This window comes from Oncorhynchus kisutch, unplaced genomic scaffold, assembly GCF_002021735.2.
Source record: "Oncorhynchus kisutch isolate 150728-3 unplaced genomic scaffold, Okis_V2 scaffold3001, whole genome shotgun sequence".
NCBI classification, from domain to species: Eukaryota; Metazoa; Chordata; class Actinopteri; order Salmoniformes; family Salmonidae; genus Oncorhynchus; species Oncorhynchus kisutch.
In genome coordinates this window covers 182,503-200,000 of record NW_022264946.1, presented here as the reverse complement: position 1 = coordinate 200,000, position 17,498 = coordinate 182,503, and the positions used below count along the sequence as shown (strand labels likewise).

Below are 17,498 nucleotides of genomic sequence, written 5' to 3'. Positions count from 1 at the left end.
GTCTGGTCCAGTGTATCAGTGTGCTCACTAGGTCTGGTCCAGGGCGTCAGTGTGCTCACTAGGTCTGGTCCAGTGTATCAGTGTGCTAGGTGAGTATCCGTCTGCTCAATAGGTCTGGTCCAGGGTATCAGTGTGCTCTCTAGGTCTGGTCCAGGGTATCAGTGTGCTCACTAGGTCTGGTCCAGGGTATCAGTGTGCTCACTAGGTCTGGTCCAGGGTATCAGTGTGCTCACTAGGTCTGGTCCAGGGTATCAGTGTGCTCACTAGGTCTGGTCCAGGGCATCAGTGTGCTCACTAGGTCTGGTCCAGGGTATCAGTGTGCTCACTAGCTCTGGTCCAGGGCATCAGTGTGCTCACTAGCTCTGGTCCAGGGCATCAGTGTGCTAGGCGAATATCCGTCGGCTCGCTAGCTCTGGTAGAGCGTGTTATGTTAACCCCTGTTGCTTGTGCAGCTAGCTAGAACACACAAGCTAACTAGCTAGTTCCCTCCTGTACTCCCTGTTCACTCAGGGCAGCTGGAGCCAGAACCTATCAGAGATTCTGCTGCAGATTGAGCCAGAACCTATCAGAGATTCTGCTGCAGATTGTGGCCGCCTGGTCGCTTCCACTTCTGTCTCTGGCCAGAACACATCATTGATCCACATTGGAATCTGAAAACTGGACTTAATACTTTCTCGTAAACGTCATCATTTGTAAATGATGTCCGATTTTAGTAAGACCCGTCTAACGATTATGGATATGTCTTTTAGACATGGGAATATGCCACCTAGCACACAGGTAGTTCGTCGACCCTATTTGGGCAATAATTTGTCTTTCTGATCGACCTGGTTCTGGTCTACAGAAATCAGAGATGTAGTAAGGTATTGTGCTGTAGTTTGATTGTGCTGTAGTTTGTCTAGTGCTTCCAAAAAAAGGGGGTATTTCCTAACCAGCTACTTTCCTAGTAGAAAGTATTACTCTACAATATCACGGCTGCTGATGTTTTCCATCACGTGTGTAGATGAGCCTCTGAGGAAGCCTGTCCCGCTGTACGAGCAGACCGTGAAGGATGAGAAGGGCCGCTACCAGAGGTTCCATGGAGCCTTCACTGGGGGATTCTCTGCTGGGTACTTCAACACCGTGGGCACCAAAGAAGGTTGGTCCACACACACACACACACACACACACACACACACACACACACACACACACACACACACACACTCACTCAGACACACACACAATTATTCAGACACACACTCAGACACACACACACTATCTCTCTTTCTCTCAATCACTCTGTCTCACTCACTCAGAGACTGAGGCCTGTTAATGTCATCATGTGTTGTTTAACCAGCTTCTTTCTGAGAGACCTCACCATACCATATTATCACCATACTGAGAGACCATACCATATTATCACCATACCATATTATCACCATACTGAGAGACCATACCATATTATCACCATACCATATTACCACCATACCATATTATCACCATACTGAGAGACCTCACCATACCATATTATCACCATACTGAGGGACCTCACCATACCATATTATCACCATACCATATTATCACCATACTGAGAGACCATACCATATTATCACCATACTGAGAGACCATACCATATTATCACCATACCATATTATCACCATACTGAGAGGCCTCACCATACCATATTATCACCATACTGAGAGACCTCACCAGATTCTCAGATTCTCTAGGGTCGTGGGGTGATTCTCTAGGGTCGTGGGTGATCCTCTAGGGTCGTGGGGTGATTCTCTAGGGTCCTGGGGTGATTCTCTAGGGTCGTGGGGTGATTCTCTAGGGTCGTGGGGTGATTCTCTAGGGTCGTGGGGTGATTCTCTAGGGTCCTGGGGTGATCCTCTAGGGTCCTGGGGTGATCCTCTAGGGTCGTGGGGTGATTCTCTAGGGTCGTGGGGTGATTCTCTAGGGTCGTGGGGTGATCCTCTAGGGTCGTGGGGTGATTCTCTAGGGTCGTGGGTGATCCTCTAGGGTCGTGGGTGATTCTCTAGGGTCGTGGGGTGATTCTCTAGGGTCCTGGGGTGATCCTCTAGGGTCGTGGGGTGATTCTCTAGGGTCGTGCGGTGATTCTCTAGGGTCGTGGGGCGATTCTCTAGGGTCGTGGGGTGATTCTCTAGGGTCGTTGGGTGATTCTCTAGGGTCGTGGGGTGATTCTCTAGGGTCGTGGGGTGATTCTCTAGGGTCGTGGGGTGATTCTCTAGGGTCGTGGGGTGATTCTCTAGGGTCGTGGGGTGATTCTCTAGGGTCCTGGGGTGATTCTCTAGGGTCGTGGGGTGATTCTCTAGGGTCGTGGGGTGATCCTCTAGGGTCGTGGGGTGATTCTGTTCTGCCATTTCATTGCTCTTTGATGTTCCAAACATATTGCTCACTGTATGTCTGCTGCAGAGAGACCAGAGATGGTGAGAAAAGGAGTTCTGATCAGTCAGGGAAATGAAAGTGCTGAATACAACATGTTCGCTCCCTATTTAAAAACAAGATGGAGACCAACCTATAGGATGAAAAATACCAGAGTTTGGACTAGCGCCACCTAACGCTACCTACCTGTTGGATTTCTATTTGTTTTTACAAATTAATAATTGGAGTAAAATATTGATATAATACAGAAATGTTGCGATTATGTGACGGTATGAATCACTACTTGTTTCCTACTGCAGGGTGGACTCCAGCAACCTTTGTTTCATCCAGACAGCAGAAAGCAGGCAGACAGAATGCCAGGCCAGAGGACTTCATGGATGAGGAGGTAGGCCTACAAGACATCTCATCTTATCAACAACAGGATACATGAAAGGACTGGTCACACTAACTATTTCCCTTTCAACTCACGTCACGGATGAGGAGGAACCTAGAATCTGAAAGAGAACACATTATACATTCTACAGAACACATTATACATTCTAGAGAACACATTATACATTCTAGAGAACACATTATACATTCTAGAGAACACATTATACATTCTAGAGAACACATTATACATTCTAGAGAACACATTATACATTCTAGAGAACACATTATACATTCTAGAGAACACATTATACATTCTAGAGAACACATTATACATTCTAGAGAACACATTATACATTCTAGAGACCACATTATACATTCTAGAGACCACATTATACATTCTAGAGACCACATCACGGACTAAATGAGAACTTTGTTAGCACAACAACCGTTTCCCTTTGTGGACCAACATGACAACATGGGATGTGAATGTGTTCCGTCTCCTCAGGATCTGGGGGACCACGGCATCGCCCCCAGACAAATCACCACTACAGCTGACTTCGCCTCCGGCAGGAAGGATGTGATCAGGGACAAGGCCAGAGCCATCACCTCTCTTTCAGCCCCTATCCCAGGGGACACTGTCCTGGAAGACTTGGTGGCTCCAGCTAGGTAACTATCCACCGGGCTGAACAGATGTTGTCACTCTGGGCCTGTATGTCTCAAGGGCTTTTCTACAATCAGGACCTCTCTGGCAATGTAGTAATTCGTTGAGAGATCAGCAGAACTACTCCTCTTGACACAGCCCCTGGTATTCGGTGAGCTAAATGGTATAACTGATTCTAGATCAGCAGAACTACTCCTCTTGACACAGCCCCTGGTATTCAGTGAGCTAAATGGTATAACTGATTCTAGATCAGCAGAACTACTCCTCTTGACACAGCCCCTGGTATTCAGTGAGCTAAATGGTATAACTGATTCTAGATCAGCAGAACTACTCTGTGACTCTTGGCACAGCCCCTGGTACTCAGTGAGCTAAATGGTATAACTGATTCTAGATCAGCCGAACCACTCGTATATTTCTACTCTGCGGTCCTTGTTGACTCCTGGCAGGTCCTCCATGGGGGTGGAGTTACTGAGGAAGATGGGCTGGAAGGACGGCCAGGGGGTTGGGCCCAGGGTGAAGAGGAGGCTGTGTAAGCAGAGAGCAGGTGGGTTACTCAGCCTCTGACTGTCGAAGCAGCAACGTTGGAGCCTAATACGTTGTATAGACTGATGGGACTCTACTCTCAACAAAGTACTGTTTAACCCTTTTAGCTTGTGAATTTAAATCATTCCAAGATGGTTATTTCTCTTTTACAGATTCTGCAACAAGGGCGTTCGGTTCGGCCTCGCCTCCCAACGGTTCATCGGAATCACAGGTAACACAGAGGTTTTGTTTTCAAATTGTGTTTGTTTTTACATTTACATTTTGATATTAATCGATATGTAGTTTGTTGTAGAACTACTTCCTGTCACTGCAGTAGACTCTCAGCTTAGCAGCGATATGCAGTTTGTTGTAGAACTACTTCCTGTCACTGCAGTAGACTCTCAGCTTAGCAGCGATATGCAGTTTGTTGTAGAACTACTTCCTGTCACTGCATTAGACTCTCAGCTGAGCAGCGATATGCAGTTTGTTGTAGAACTACTTCCTGTCGCTGCAGTAGACTCTCAGCCTAGCAGCGATATGCAGTTTGTTGTAGAACTACTTCCTGTCCCTGCAGTAGACTCTCAGCCTAGCAGAGATATGCAGTTTGTTGTAGAACTACTTCCTGTCGCTGCAGTAGACTCTCAGCTTAGCAGCGATATGCAGTTTGTTGTAGAACTACTTCCTGTCACTGCAGTAGACTCTCAGCTGAGCAGCGATATGTCGTTTGTTGTAGAACAGTGGAACTACTTCCTGTCGCTGCAGTAGACTCTCAGCCTAGCAGCGATATGCAGTTTGTTGTAGAACTACTTCCTGTCCCTGCAGTAGATTCTCAGCTGAGCAGCGATATGCAGTTTGTTGTAGAACTACTTCCTGTCGCTGCAGTAGACTCTCAGCTTAGCAGCGATATGTAGTTTGTTGTAGAACTACTTCCTGTCACTGCAGTAGACTCTCAGTTAGCATCAACATGCAGCTTGTGTACCTGTGATGTACCATTCCGACACAAAATGACGGACAGTCCGATCAGCGAAGGAGCGTTAAGGCGGGACACCCGAGCCTCCAATGGCTGTGGATATGTAACCCGATACCCCATAGTCACCCTACGGACAGTCCAATCAGCGAAGGAGCGTTAAGGCGGGACTCCCGACCCTCCAATGGCTGTGGATATGTAACCCGATACCCCATAGTCATCTGAGGCAGGGAGGCGGCGCTGTCAGACAGAACAATCAGGAAACGAGTTACCTTGATAAAACAATTTAAACTATAACAACAGTCCCCTAAAATAGGCGACTTGACGTTTACCCCTCCCACCACTGCAAAGATGATGAAAAATTCATCCCCTCCCTACTGTTAAACCACAGGATGAGGAGGATGGAGAGTTCGTCCCTGAGAACGTGACCTTCGCTCCTAAAGACGTGACTCCTATAGACTTCACCCCTAAAGTGGACCTGCACGGCCTGGGCTACCGGGGTCTGAACCCCCTGGCGGCCCTGAGGGGAGGTCCGGGCACGGGACACATCAACCTGTTCACCATGGACTCAGACAGGACCAACAGCCTGTTTGGAGAGGACAGGAAGGGACAAAGACGCAGAGGAGGAGTGGCAGGACAGGTTTGTATGGATACGTGTGTCTCTCGTTGTTTTGTTTAGTTGGTCAGGTCCGTGATGTGTACCCTGTTTGTTATAGTAGGGAAAACACTGTCTGACTGTTGTCAGCTCTAATGGTAGGGAAAACACTGTCTGACTGTTGTCAGCTCTAATGGTAGGGAAAACACTGTCTGACTGTTGTGTCAGCTCTAATAGTAGGGAAAACACTGTCCGACTGTTGTCAGCTCTAATAGTAAGGAAAACACTGTCTGACTGTTGTGTCAGCTCTAATAGTAGGGAAAACACTGTCCGACTGTTGTCAGCTCTAATAGTAGGGAAAACACTGTCTGACTGTTGTGTCAGCTCTAATAGTAGGGAAAACACTGTCTGTCTGTTGTCAGCTCTAATAGTAGGGAAAACACTGTCCGACTGTTGTCAGCTCTAATAGTAGGGAAAACACTGTCCGACTGTTGTCAGCTCTAATAGTAAGGAAAACACTGTCTGACTGTTGTGTCAGCTCTAATAGTAGGGAAAACACTGTCTGACTGTTGTCAGCTCTAATAGTAGGGAAAACACTGTCTGACTGTTGTGTCAGCTCTAATAGTAGGGAAAACACTGTCTGACTGTTGTGTCAGCTCCAATAGTAGGGAAAACACTGTCTGGCTGTTGTGTCAGCTCTAATATTAGGGAAAACACTGTCTGACTGTTGTGTCAGCTCTAATATTAGGGAAAACACTGTCTGACTGTTGTGTCTGCTCTAATATTAGGGAAAACACTGTCCGACTGTTGTGTCAGCTCTAATAGTAGGGAAAACACTGTCTGACTGTTGTGTCAGCTCTAATGGTAGGGAAAACACTGTCTGACTGTTGTGTCAGCTCTAATAGTAGGGAAAACACTGTCTGACTGTTGTGTCAGCTCTAATAGTAGGGAAAACACTGTCTGACTGTTGTGTCAGCTCTAATGGTAGGGAAAACACTGTCCGACTGTTGTGTCAGCTCTTATAGTAGGGAAAACACTGTCTGACTGTTGTGTCAGCTCTAATAGTAGGGAAAACACTGTCTGACTGTTGTGTCAGCTCCAATAGTAGGGAAAACACTGTCTGGCTGTTGTGTCAGCTCTAATATTAGGGAAAACACTGTCTGACTGTTGTGTCAGCTCTAATATTAGGGAAAACACTGTCTGACTGTTGTGTCTGCTCTAATATTAGGGAAAACACTGTCCGACTGTTGTGTCAGCTCTAATAGTAGGGAAAACACTGTCTGACTGTTGTGTCAGCTCTAATGGTAGGGAAAACACTGTCTGACTGTTGTGTCAGCTCTAATAGTAGGGAAAACACTGTCTGACTGTTGTGTCAGCTCTAATAGTAGGGAAAACACTGTCTGACTGTTGTGTCAGCTCTAATAGTAGGGAAAACACTGTCTGACTGTTGTGTCAGCTCTAATGGTAGGGAAAACACTGTCCGACTGTTGTGTCAGCTCTTATAGTAGGGAAAACACTGTCTGGCTGTTGTGTCAGCTCTAATAGTAGGGAAAACACTGTCTGACTGTTGTGTCAGCTCTAATAGTAGGGAAAACACTGTCTGACTGTTGTGTCAGCTCTAATAGTAGGGAAAACACTGTCTGACTGTTGTCATCTCTAATAGTAGGGAAAACACTGTCTGACTGTTGTCATCTCTCTGTATTGTTTGGTTGTTACTAGTCAGGTGCTCTGGGATACTTAGCCTGTGCTTGACCCTTGACCCTTTGACCCCCCCCCCCTCCAGGGTTTTGGTGTGGGTGCGATGGAGGACGATGACGAGGACATCTACCACAGAGACATCATGTCTAACTACGACACGGTGCTGGGAGGGGAGGAGCCTGGCAACGGACTGTACGGATGGACCGCCCCCCAGCAGTACAACAGGAAGAAGAAAGGTGAGGTCCACTGAGATGACAGGAGATGGAAGACTCTGGGACAGTTTCCCAGACACAGATTAAGGCTGGTCCTGAACTAAAAATATAGAATCCCTGGGGAACAGGCCCTGCCAGTTGTCCTGAATCTCTGGGGAACAGGCCCTGCCAGTTGTGTTTGTCCTGAATCTCTGGGGAACAGGCCCTACCAGTTGTCCTGAATCTCTGGGGAACAGGCCCTACCAGTTGTCCTGAATCTCTGGGGAACAGGCCCAACCAGTTGTCCTGAATCTCTGGGGAACAGGCCCTGCCATTTGTGTTTGTCCTGAATCTCTGGGGAACAGGCCCTACCAGTTGTGTTTGTCCTGAATCCCTGGGGAACAGGCCCTACCAGTTGTTTGTCCTGAATCTCTGGGGAACAGGCCCTACCAGTTGTGTTTGTCCTGAATCTCTGGGGAACAGGCCCTACCGGTTGTACTGAATCTCTGGGGAACAGGCCCTACCGGTTGTACTGAATCTCTGGGGAACAGGCCCTGCCAGTTGTCCTGAATCTCTGGGGAACAGGCCCTGCCAGTTGTCCTGAATCTCTGGAGAACAGGCCCTACCATTTGTGTTTGTCCTGAATCTCTGGGAAACAGGCCCTACCAGTTGTCCTGAATCTCTGGGGAACAGGCCTTACCAGTTGTCCTGAATCTCTGGGGAACAGGCCTTACCAGTTGTCCTGAATCTCTGGGGAACAGGCCCTGCCAGTTGTCCTGAATCTCTGGGGAACAGGCCCTGCCAGTTGTCCTGAATCTCTGGGGAACAGGCCCTACCAGTTGTGTTTGTCCTGAATCTCTGGGGAACAGGCCCTACCAGTTGTCCTGAATCTCTGGGGAACAGGCCCTACCAGTTGTGTTTGTCCTGAATCTCTGGGGAACAGGCCCTACCAGTTGTGTTTCTCCTGAATCTCTGGGGAACAGGCCCTACCAGTTGTGTTTGTCCTGAATCTCTGGGGAACAGGCCCTACCAGTTGTGTTTGTCCTAAATATCTGGGGAAAGGGCCCTACCAGTTGTTTGTCCTGAATCTCTGGGGAACAGGCCCTATCAGTTGTTTGTCCTGAATCTCTGGGGAACAGGCCCTACCAGTTGTCCTGAATCTCTGGGGAACAGGCCCTACCAGTTGTGTTTGTCCCGAATCTCTGGGGAACAGGCCCTACCAGTTGTGTTTGTCCTGAATCCCTGGGGAACAGGCCCTACTAGTTGTCCTGAATCTCTGGGGAACAGGCCCTACCAGTTGTCCTGAATCTCTGGGGAACAGGCCCTACCAGTTGTGTTTGTCCTGAATCTCTGGGGAACAGGCCCTACCAGTTGTCCTGAATCTCTGGGGAACAGGCCCTGCCAGTTGTCCTGAATCTCTGGGGAACAGGCCCTACCAGTTGTGTTTGTCCTGAATCTCTGGGGAACAGGCCCTACCAGTTGTCCTGAATCCCTGGGGAACAGGCCCTGCCAGTTGTCCTGAATCTCTGGGGAACAGGCCCTGCCAGTTGTCCTGAATCCCTGGGGAACAGGCCCTGCCAGTTGTCCTGAATCTCTGGGGAACAGGCCCTGCCAGTTGTCCTGAATCTCTGGGGAACAGGCCCTACCAGTTGTCCTGAATCTCTGGGGAACAGGCCCTACCAGTTGTCCTGAATCTCTGGGGAACAGGCCCTACCAGTTGTGTTTGTCCTGAATCTCTGGGGAACAGGCCCTACCAGTTGTGTTTGTCCTGAATCTCTGGGGAACAGACCATACCCGTTGTGTTTGTCCTGAATCTCTGGGGAACAGGCCCTGCCAGTTGTCCTGAATCTCTGGGGAACAGGCCCTACCAGTTGTGTTTGTCCTGAATCTCTGAGGAACAGGCCCTACCAGTTTTGTTTGTCCTGAATCTCTGGGGAACAGGCCCTGCCAGTTGTCCTGAATCCCTGGGGAACAGGCCCTGCCAGTTGTCCTGAAACTCTGGGGAACAGGCCCTGCCAGTTGTCCTGAATCTCTGGGGAACAGGCCGTACCCGTTGTTTGTCCTGAATCTCTGGGGAACAGGCCCTACCAGTTGTTTGTCCTGAATCTCTGGGGAACAGGCCCTACCAGTTGTCCTGAATCTCTGGGGAACAGGCCCTGCCAGTTGTCCTGAATCTCTGGGGAACAGGCCCTGCCAGTTGTCCTGAATCTCTGGGGAACAGGCCCTACCAGTTTTGTTTGTCCTGAATCTCTAGGGAACAGGCCCTACCAGTTTTGTTTGTCCTGAATCTCTAGGGAACAGGCCCTACCAGTTGTCCTGAATCTCTGGGGAACAGGCCCTACCAGTTGTGTTTGTCCTGAATCTCTGGGGAACAGGCCCTACCAGTTGTTTGTCCTGAATCCCTGGGGAACAGGCCCTACCAGTTGTGTTTGTCCTGAATCTCTGGGGAACAGGCCCTTCCAGTTGTTTGTCCTGAATCTCTGGGGAACAGGCCCTACCAGTTGTCCTGAATCCCTGGGGAACAGGCCCTTCCAGTTGTTTGTCCTGAATCTCTGGAGAACAGGCCCTACCAGTTGTTTGTCCTGAATCTCTGGGGAACAGGCCCTACCAGTTGTTTGTCCTGAATCCCTGGGGAACAGGCCCTACCAGTTGTCCTGAATCTCTGGGGAACAGGCCCTACCAGTTGTCCTGAATCTCTGGGGAACAGGCCCTACCAGTTGTCCTGAATCTCTGGGGAACAGGCCCTACCAGTTGTCCTAAATCTCTGGGGAACAGGCCCTGCCAGTTGTCCTGAATCTCTGGGGAACAGGCCCTACCAGTTGTCCTGAATCTCTGGGGAACAGGCCCTACCAGTTGTTTGTCCTGAATCCCTGGGGAACAGGCCCTACCAGTTGTCCTGAATCTCTGGGGAACAGGCCCTGCCAGTTGTCCTGAATCTCTGGGGAACAGGCCCTACCAGTTGTCCTGAATCTCTGGGGAACAGGCCCTACCAGTTTTGTTTGTCCTGAATCTCTAGGGAACAGGCCCTACCAGTTTTGTTTGTCCTGAATCTCTAGGGAACAGGCCCTACCAGTTGTCCTGAATCTCTGGGGAACAGGCCCTACCAGTTGTGTTTGTCCTGAATCTCTGGGGAACAGGCCCCACCAGTTGTTTGTCCTGAATCTCTGGGGAACAGGCCCTTCCAGTTGTTTGTCCTGAATCTCTGGGGAACAGGCCCTACCAGTTGTCCTGAATCTCTGGGGAACAGGCCCTACCAGTTGTTTGTCCTGAATCCCTGGGGAACAGGCCCTACCAGTTGTGTTTGTCCTGAATCTCTGGGGAACAGGCCCTACCAGTTGTGTTTGTCCTGAATCTCTGGGGAACAGGCCGTACCCGTTGTTTGTCCTGAATCCCTGGGGAACAGGCCCTACCAATTGTCCTGAATCTCTGGGGAACAGGCCGTACCCGTTGTGTTTGTCCTGTACTATGGAAAGTTATGGTTCATACACTTATTTAGTGTTTATGTGTAAGGGACTCTCTCTGTCTCTCTCTGTGCCTCTTCATTCAGTGTCATAGTCCTGTCCATGAACATAATGTCGATCACATCAATGAGGATCACTGCATATTGTTCTCTAATGCTGTTCTTTCTTCATCTTCAGACCACAGTAAAGACGCTGCTTATCTGGGTAAAATCCTAGAAGGATTCACCCTGGCCTCCGATAAGCTGGAGACCAAAACAGTAGGTGCTCTCTTAACCTAGTTTCTAAATGAATCTCTCTTCAATTACCTCCGAATTATATCACCTCCATCCCCTGGCCTCTTTCTCTCCTCCTCTATCTCTCTCTCTCTCTCTCCTTCTCTTTCTCTCCTCCTCTCCCTGTCTCTCTCGCTACCTCTCTCCCCTCTATCCTCCCTCTCTCCTCTCTATCCTCTCCTCTCTATCCTCTCCTCTCTCTCCTCTCTCTCTGTCTCTGTCTCTCTCCCCCTCTCTCTCTCTCTCTCTCTCCCCCCCTCTCTTTCCCTCTCTCTCTCCTCTCTCTCTCCTCTCTCTCCCTCTCTCTCTCTCTCTCCTCAGATCTTCCCTCCTCCCAACCTGCCCAGAGACTTCAGGCCGGTCCACTACTTCCGTCCAGTGGTGGACCTGTCCAGCGTCAGCCCCATGGTAGCCCAGGCCCTGCAGACGTCTCGAGGCCACATGGCCCAGGAAGAGCCCTCTAAGGGGGGTCGTCACCAGCTGGACTCTGCCCAGAGGAGGGAGCTGCTGGGGGAGGCTACACTGCAAGGTGCAGACTGTTCTCTGTATTCTTCTGAAACCTGTAGACACAACAAGATGTTTTAATCCTCGTGGTCGTCTCCTCTTTATCAACTGTGGTGCTATGTCTCCTCCCTGCCCTGTCTCCTCCCTGCCCTGTCTCCTCCCTGCCCTGTCTCCTCCCTGTCCTCCTCCCTGCCCTGTCCTCCTCCCTGCCCTGTCCTCCTCCCTGCCCTGTCCTCCTCCCTGCCCTGTCTCCTTGTCCCCTCCCCTGTCCTCCTCCCTCCAGGTCCCAGCTCTGTGTTTGACCTGCTGAAGGTTGAGGACAGAGAGAGACTCTCCAGCCTACGGAGGCCCTCCTCAGATACCAGCTCAGGCCCCAGACAGCCCACCCCTGGGGAGGCCAGAGCAGCCGTTGTGGCTGCAGGGGTAGCGGCTGCAGCAGCCAGAGCCTCCGCCCAGAAGGCCCTGTCTAGCAGGTACACCTATATCTGTCTGTCTGACCGTCTCTGAACCATCCTGGGATATGTGTTGTGTTGTAGTCCAGTGTTCTAGATCTTGTAATGTGTTGTAGTCCAGTGTTCTAGATCTTGTAATGTGTTGTAGTCCAGTGTTCTAGATCTTGTAAAGTATTGTAGTCCAGTGTTCTAGATCTTGTATTGTAGTCCAGTGTTCTAGATCTTGTAATGTGTTGTAGTCCAGTGTTCTAGATCGTGTAATGTATTGTAGTCCAGTGTTCTAGATCTTGTAATGTATTGTAGTCCAGTGTTCTAGATCTTGTATTGTAGTCCAGTGTTCTAGATCTTGTATTGTAGTCCAGTGTTCTAGATCTTGTATTGTAGTCCAGTGTTCTAGATCTTGTAATGTATTGTAGTCCAGTGTTCTAGATCTTGTATTGTAGTCCAGTGTTCTAGATCTTGTATTGTAGTCCACAGGTATGACAAAGCAATGCACTGATACGTCTTGCATGGCTCTCATCTACAATATCCTGCTGCTCCTTGGTAACGTCAGATCACCAAGTCTCTGTTGAATCCATCCAGGTTTGCACCCCACGCAGAGCAGCAGCAGCAGGAAGCTCTGAGTGTGTGGAGCGGCCCTACGGCGCAGGCCCAGACAGGACAGACCTTCAAACCCTTTGAGAGGACCCCTCATAAACAGGCCCGATACGACCTCTACATAGACCAGCTCAAACAGGGAGACCGAGGTACGGAGGCTGCATGGCGTCAAACCGATTCAATGGACTTTTATTCTATGAAATGGACAGGCTCTTAGAAAACAGACCGTGTCAAACAGGGAGAGACAGAGACAGAGAACTGGTTTGGCTGCCATTTTAACAAAGACAAAGTGCTTGACAATGTCAATCTGGTATTGTAATGTTATCGTGGTCTATTAAGACAATAAAACCACTTTTCATGGTGAACACAGACGCATTGAGAGCCTCTTTAAAATGTTCTGAAAGAATCAGCCCATGTTCTGCTTTTAGGACATTCCTCTCCCAACGTACATTATCCACTAAGATTCCCATGATGGTTTCATCCTCACATCTAAACCGTCTCCTCAACTCTGTCCAGATGCCCTGGAGTTGAGCTTGGACCCCACCATGACAGAGTGGGAGAGAGGGAGAGAGAGGGATGAGTTTGTTCGTGCTGCTCTCCTCTACAAGCCCAGCAGCTCCTCTCTGTCTTGTCGCTTCACCAGAGGGAAACAGGATGACGGTGTGGAGGCAGACACTGTGGAGGTGACACGAGATCAGGAGGTAGGCAGCTCTCCACAGCTTCACCATAATGTTGAAGGATTGTGGGTAATCAATACTGAGGGGAGATCAGGAGGTAGGCAGCTCTCCACAGCTTTGAAGGATTGTGGGTAACCAATACTGAGGGGAGATCAGGAGGTAGGCAGCTCTCCACAGCGTCACCATACTGTTGAAGGATTGTGGGTAATCAATACTGAGGGGAGATCAGGAGGTAGGCAGCTCTCCACACCTTCACCATACTGTTGAAGGATTGTGGGTAATCAATACTGAGGGGAGATCAGGAGGTAGGCAGCTCTCCACAGCTTCACCATACTGTTGAAGGATTGTGGGTAATCAATACTGAGGGGAGATCAGGAGGTAGGCAGCTCTCCACAGCTTCACCATACTGTTGAAGGATTGTGGGTAATCAATACTGAGGGGAGATCAGGAGGTAGGCAGCTCTCCACAGCTTCACCATAATGTTGAAGGATTGTGGGTAATCAATACTGAGGGGAGATCAGGAGGTAGGCAGCTCTCCACAGCTTCACCATAATGTTGAAGGATTGTGGGTAATCAATACTGAGGGGAGATCAGAAGGTAGGCAGCTCTCCACAGCTTGACCATAATGTTGAAGGATTGTGGGTAATTAATATTGAGGGGAGATCAGGAGGTAGGCAGCTCTCCACAGCTTCACCATAATGTTGAAGGATTGTGGGTAATCAATACTGGCTGGTAATCCAGGATTGGGTTACAGGCTGGGAATCCAGGATTGGGTTACAGGCTGGGCATCCTGGTTACAGGCTGGGCATCCTGGTTACAGGCTGGGCATCCTGGTTACAGGCTGGGCATCCAGGATTGGGTTACAGGCTGGGCATCCAGGATTGGGTTACAGGCTGGGCATCCAGGATTGGGTTACAGGCTGGGCATCCAGGATTGGGTGTGAGGCTCAGTGGGTTGATCCTCTGTTCTGCCTGTTTGTCTTCAGAATGATGTGGATGACAAGCAGGCAGCCGTGAAGATGAAGATGTTTGGAAAACTGACCAGAGACACGTTTGAATGGCACCCTGACAATCTGCTCTGCAAGAGGTTCAACGTACCTGACCCCTATCCTGGGTACGAGACACACACACACACACACACACACACACACACACACTTGACCACCACGGAATGAATGGTACTATGAATACTAAAACTCAATGGTTACTGCTTGTATCGTTGCATTGGGCTCTAACTGTTGTTGTTGTTGTTGTCTATCCAGGTCTGGGGTTGTCAGGTCTAACTGTTGTTGTTTATCCAGGTCAGGGTTTGTCAGATATAACTGTTGTTGTCTATCCAGGTCAGGGTTTGTCAGATATAACTGTTGTTGTCTATCCAGGTCAGGGTTTGTCAGATATAACTGTTGTTGTCTGTCCAGGTCAGGGTTTGTCAGATATAACTGTTGTTGTTGTCAATCCAGGTCAGGGTTTGTCAGATATAACTGTTGTTGTTGTCTATCCAGGTCAGGGTTTGTCAGATATAACTGTTGTTGTTGTCTATCCAGGTCAGGGTTTGTTAGATATAACTGTTGTTGTCTATCCAGGTCAGGGTTTGTCAGATCTAACTATTGTTGTTGTTGTTGTCTATCCAGGTCAGGGTTTGTCAGATATAACTGTTGTTGTTGTCTATCCAGGTCAGGGTTTGTTAGATATAACTGTTGTTGTTTATCCAGGTCAGGGTTTGTCAGATCTAACTATTGTTGTTGTTGTCTATCCAGGTCTGGGGTTGTCAGATCTAACTGTTGTTTTCTTTCCAGGTCAGGGTTTGTGGGAATGCCCAAAGTGAAGAGAGACAAGTTCTCTGTGTTTAACTTCCTGACTGTATCAGAGAGTCCAACAGCTAGTGCTTCCCCCGCTCCACAAGGTAACAAACAATCAGTTCCACTTTATCCAGACACATTTTATCTCAAGTGTTACAGGGAAGAATTTCAGAGTGTCGGGGCGTTGACTTTCATTGTATATTATCAAATCTATTCTCTGTTTAATTTAATTACGCGATTAAACTAATCATGTGACTTTAATTAACTAGGAAGTCGGCACCACGGGAAAATGTTTAGAGTTTTTATTTCCCGAATATAACTCTTCCGATGTTTTCATATCTTATCGATTAGTCACTTATTAATGTATTGTTACCTCATTAGTCTCATTACTGAACGTCTCAACCCCCTTGGATATCTGCATGAACCCTGAATCAGCGATATACAAATCAACTTAATTATTTATTTACTAACTAACTTAGTCACAGAATTACGTAAACACACACACAATACGTCATACATGGGTTACTAAATGATACAAAGAAAAAGTCCCTAGCGGACCAAACTGATATGACGGCTTGGTAGACAAAGGAAAAGGGGTGGGGACCGCTCAAGAGCGGGAAAACTCAGTGGATTCAAGTACATACAGTTGGCTACACTACACTACATATACACACACTACACTACACCTCACTACACTACACCCCACTCTCACTACACTACACCTCACTACACTACACCTCACTACACTACACTACACCTCACTACACTACACCTCACTACACTACACCTCACTACACTACACCTCACTACACTACACTACACCTCACTACACTACACCTCACTACACTACACCTCACTACACTACATATACACACACTACACTACACCTCACTACACTACACTACACTACACCTCACTACACCTCACTACACTACACCTCACTACACTACACCTCACTACACCACACCTCACTACACCTCACTACACTACACTACACCTCACTACACTACACCTCACTACACTACACCTCACTACACTACACCTCACTACACTACACCTCACTCTCACTACACTACACCTCACTACACTACACCTCACTCTCACTACACTATACCTCACTACACTACACCTCACTACACTACACCTCACTACACTACACTACACCTCACTACACTACACCTCACTACACTACACCTCACTACACTACATATACACACACTACACTACACCTCACTACACTACACTACACCTCACTACACTACACCTCACTACAATACACTACACCTCACTACACCACACCTCACTACACTACACCTCACTACACTACACTACACCTCACCCTCACTACACTACACTACACCTCACTACACCTCACTACACTACACTACACCTCACTACACCACACCTCACTACACTACACTACACCTCACTACACTACACCTCACTACACTACACTACACCTCACTACACTACACCTCACTACACTACACCTCACTACACTACACTACAACTCACTACACCACACCTCACTACACCACACCTCACTACACCCCACTACACCTCACTACACTACACTACACCTCACTACACCACACCACACCTCACTACACCACACCTCACTACACTACACTACACCTCACTACACTACACTACACCTCACTACACTACACCTCACTACACTACACTACACCTCACTACACCACACCTCACTACACTACACCTCACTACACCACACTACACTACACCTCACTACACTACACCTCACTACACTACATATACACACACTACACTACACCTCACTACACTACACTACACCTCACTACACTACACCTCACTACAATACACTACACCTCACTACACCACACCTCACTACACTACACCTCACTACACTACACTACACCTCACCCTCACTACACTACACTACACCTCACTACACCTCACTACACTACACTACACCTCACTACACCACACCTCACTACACTACACTACACCTCACTACACTACACCTCACTACACTACACTACACCTCACTACACTACACCTCACTACACTACACCTCACTACACTACACTACAACTCACTACACCACACCTCACTACACCACACCTCACTAATTACACCTCACTACACCCCACTACACCTCACTACACTACACTACACCTCACTACACCTCACTACACTACACTACACCTCACTACACCACACCACACCTCACTACACCACACCTCACTACACTACACCTCACTACACTACACTACACCTCACTACACTACACCTCACTACACTACACTACACCTCACTACACCACACCTCACTACACTACACCTCACTACACCACACTACACT

The 17,498-nt window shown here is 48.5% G+C and overlaps 1 protein-coding gene across 4 annotated transcripts in view; it reads left to right on the top strand.

Annotated features, from left to right (window-relative positions):
- The window catches only part of gpatch1 (G patch domain containing 1), a 31,641-nt gene that overhangs the window by 2,001 nt on the left and 12,142 nt on the right, over nucleotides 1-17,498 (top strand). For all 4 annotated transcript variants that reach the window (XM_031820082.1, XM_031820085.1, XM_031820084.1 and 1 more), the window contains exons 2-15: nucleotides 1,001-1,135; nucleotides 2,685-2,770; nucleotides 3,263-3,423; nucleotides 3,865-3,962; nucleotides 4,114-4,172; nucleotides 5,299-5,547; nucleotides 7,286-7,436; nucleotides 11,030-11,109; nucleotides 11,446-11,653; nucleotides 11,912-12,101; nucleotides 12,663-12,826; nucleotides 13,194-13,378; nucleotides 14,340-14,467; nucleotides 15,150-15,256. In XM_031820082.1, the coding sequence (XP_031675942.1) occupies nucleotides 1,001-1,135; nucleotides 2,685-2,770; nucleotides 3,263-3,423; nucleotides 3,865-3,962; nucleotides 4,114-4,172; nucleotides 5,299-5,547; nucleotides 7,286-7,436; nucleotides 11,030-11,109; nucleotides 11,446-11,653; nucleotides 11,912-12,101; nucleotides 12,663-12,826; nucleotides 13,194-13,378; nucleotides 14,340-14,467; nucleotides 15,150-15,256 (2,001 nt within the window). The remainder of the gene's footprint in view (nucleotides 1-1,000; nucleotides 1,136-2,684; nucleotides 2,771-3,262; nucleotides 3,424-3,864; nucleotides 3,963-4,113; nucleotides 4,173-5,298; nucleotides 5,548-7,285; nucleotides 7,437-11,029; nucleotides 11,110-11,445; nucleotides 11,654-11,911; nucleotides 12,102-12,662; nucleotides 12,827-13,193; nucleotides 13,379-14,339; nucleotides 14,468-15,149; nucleotides 15,257-17,498) is intronic.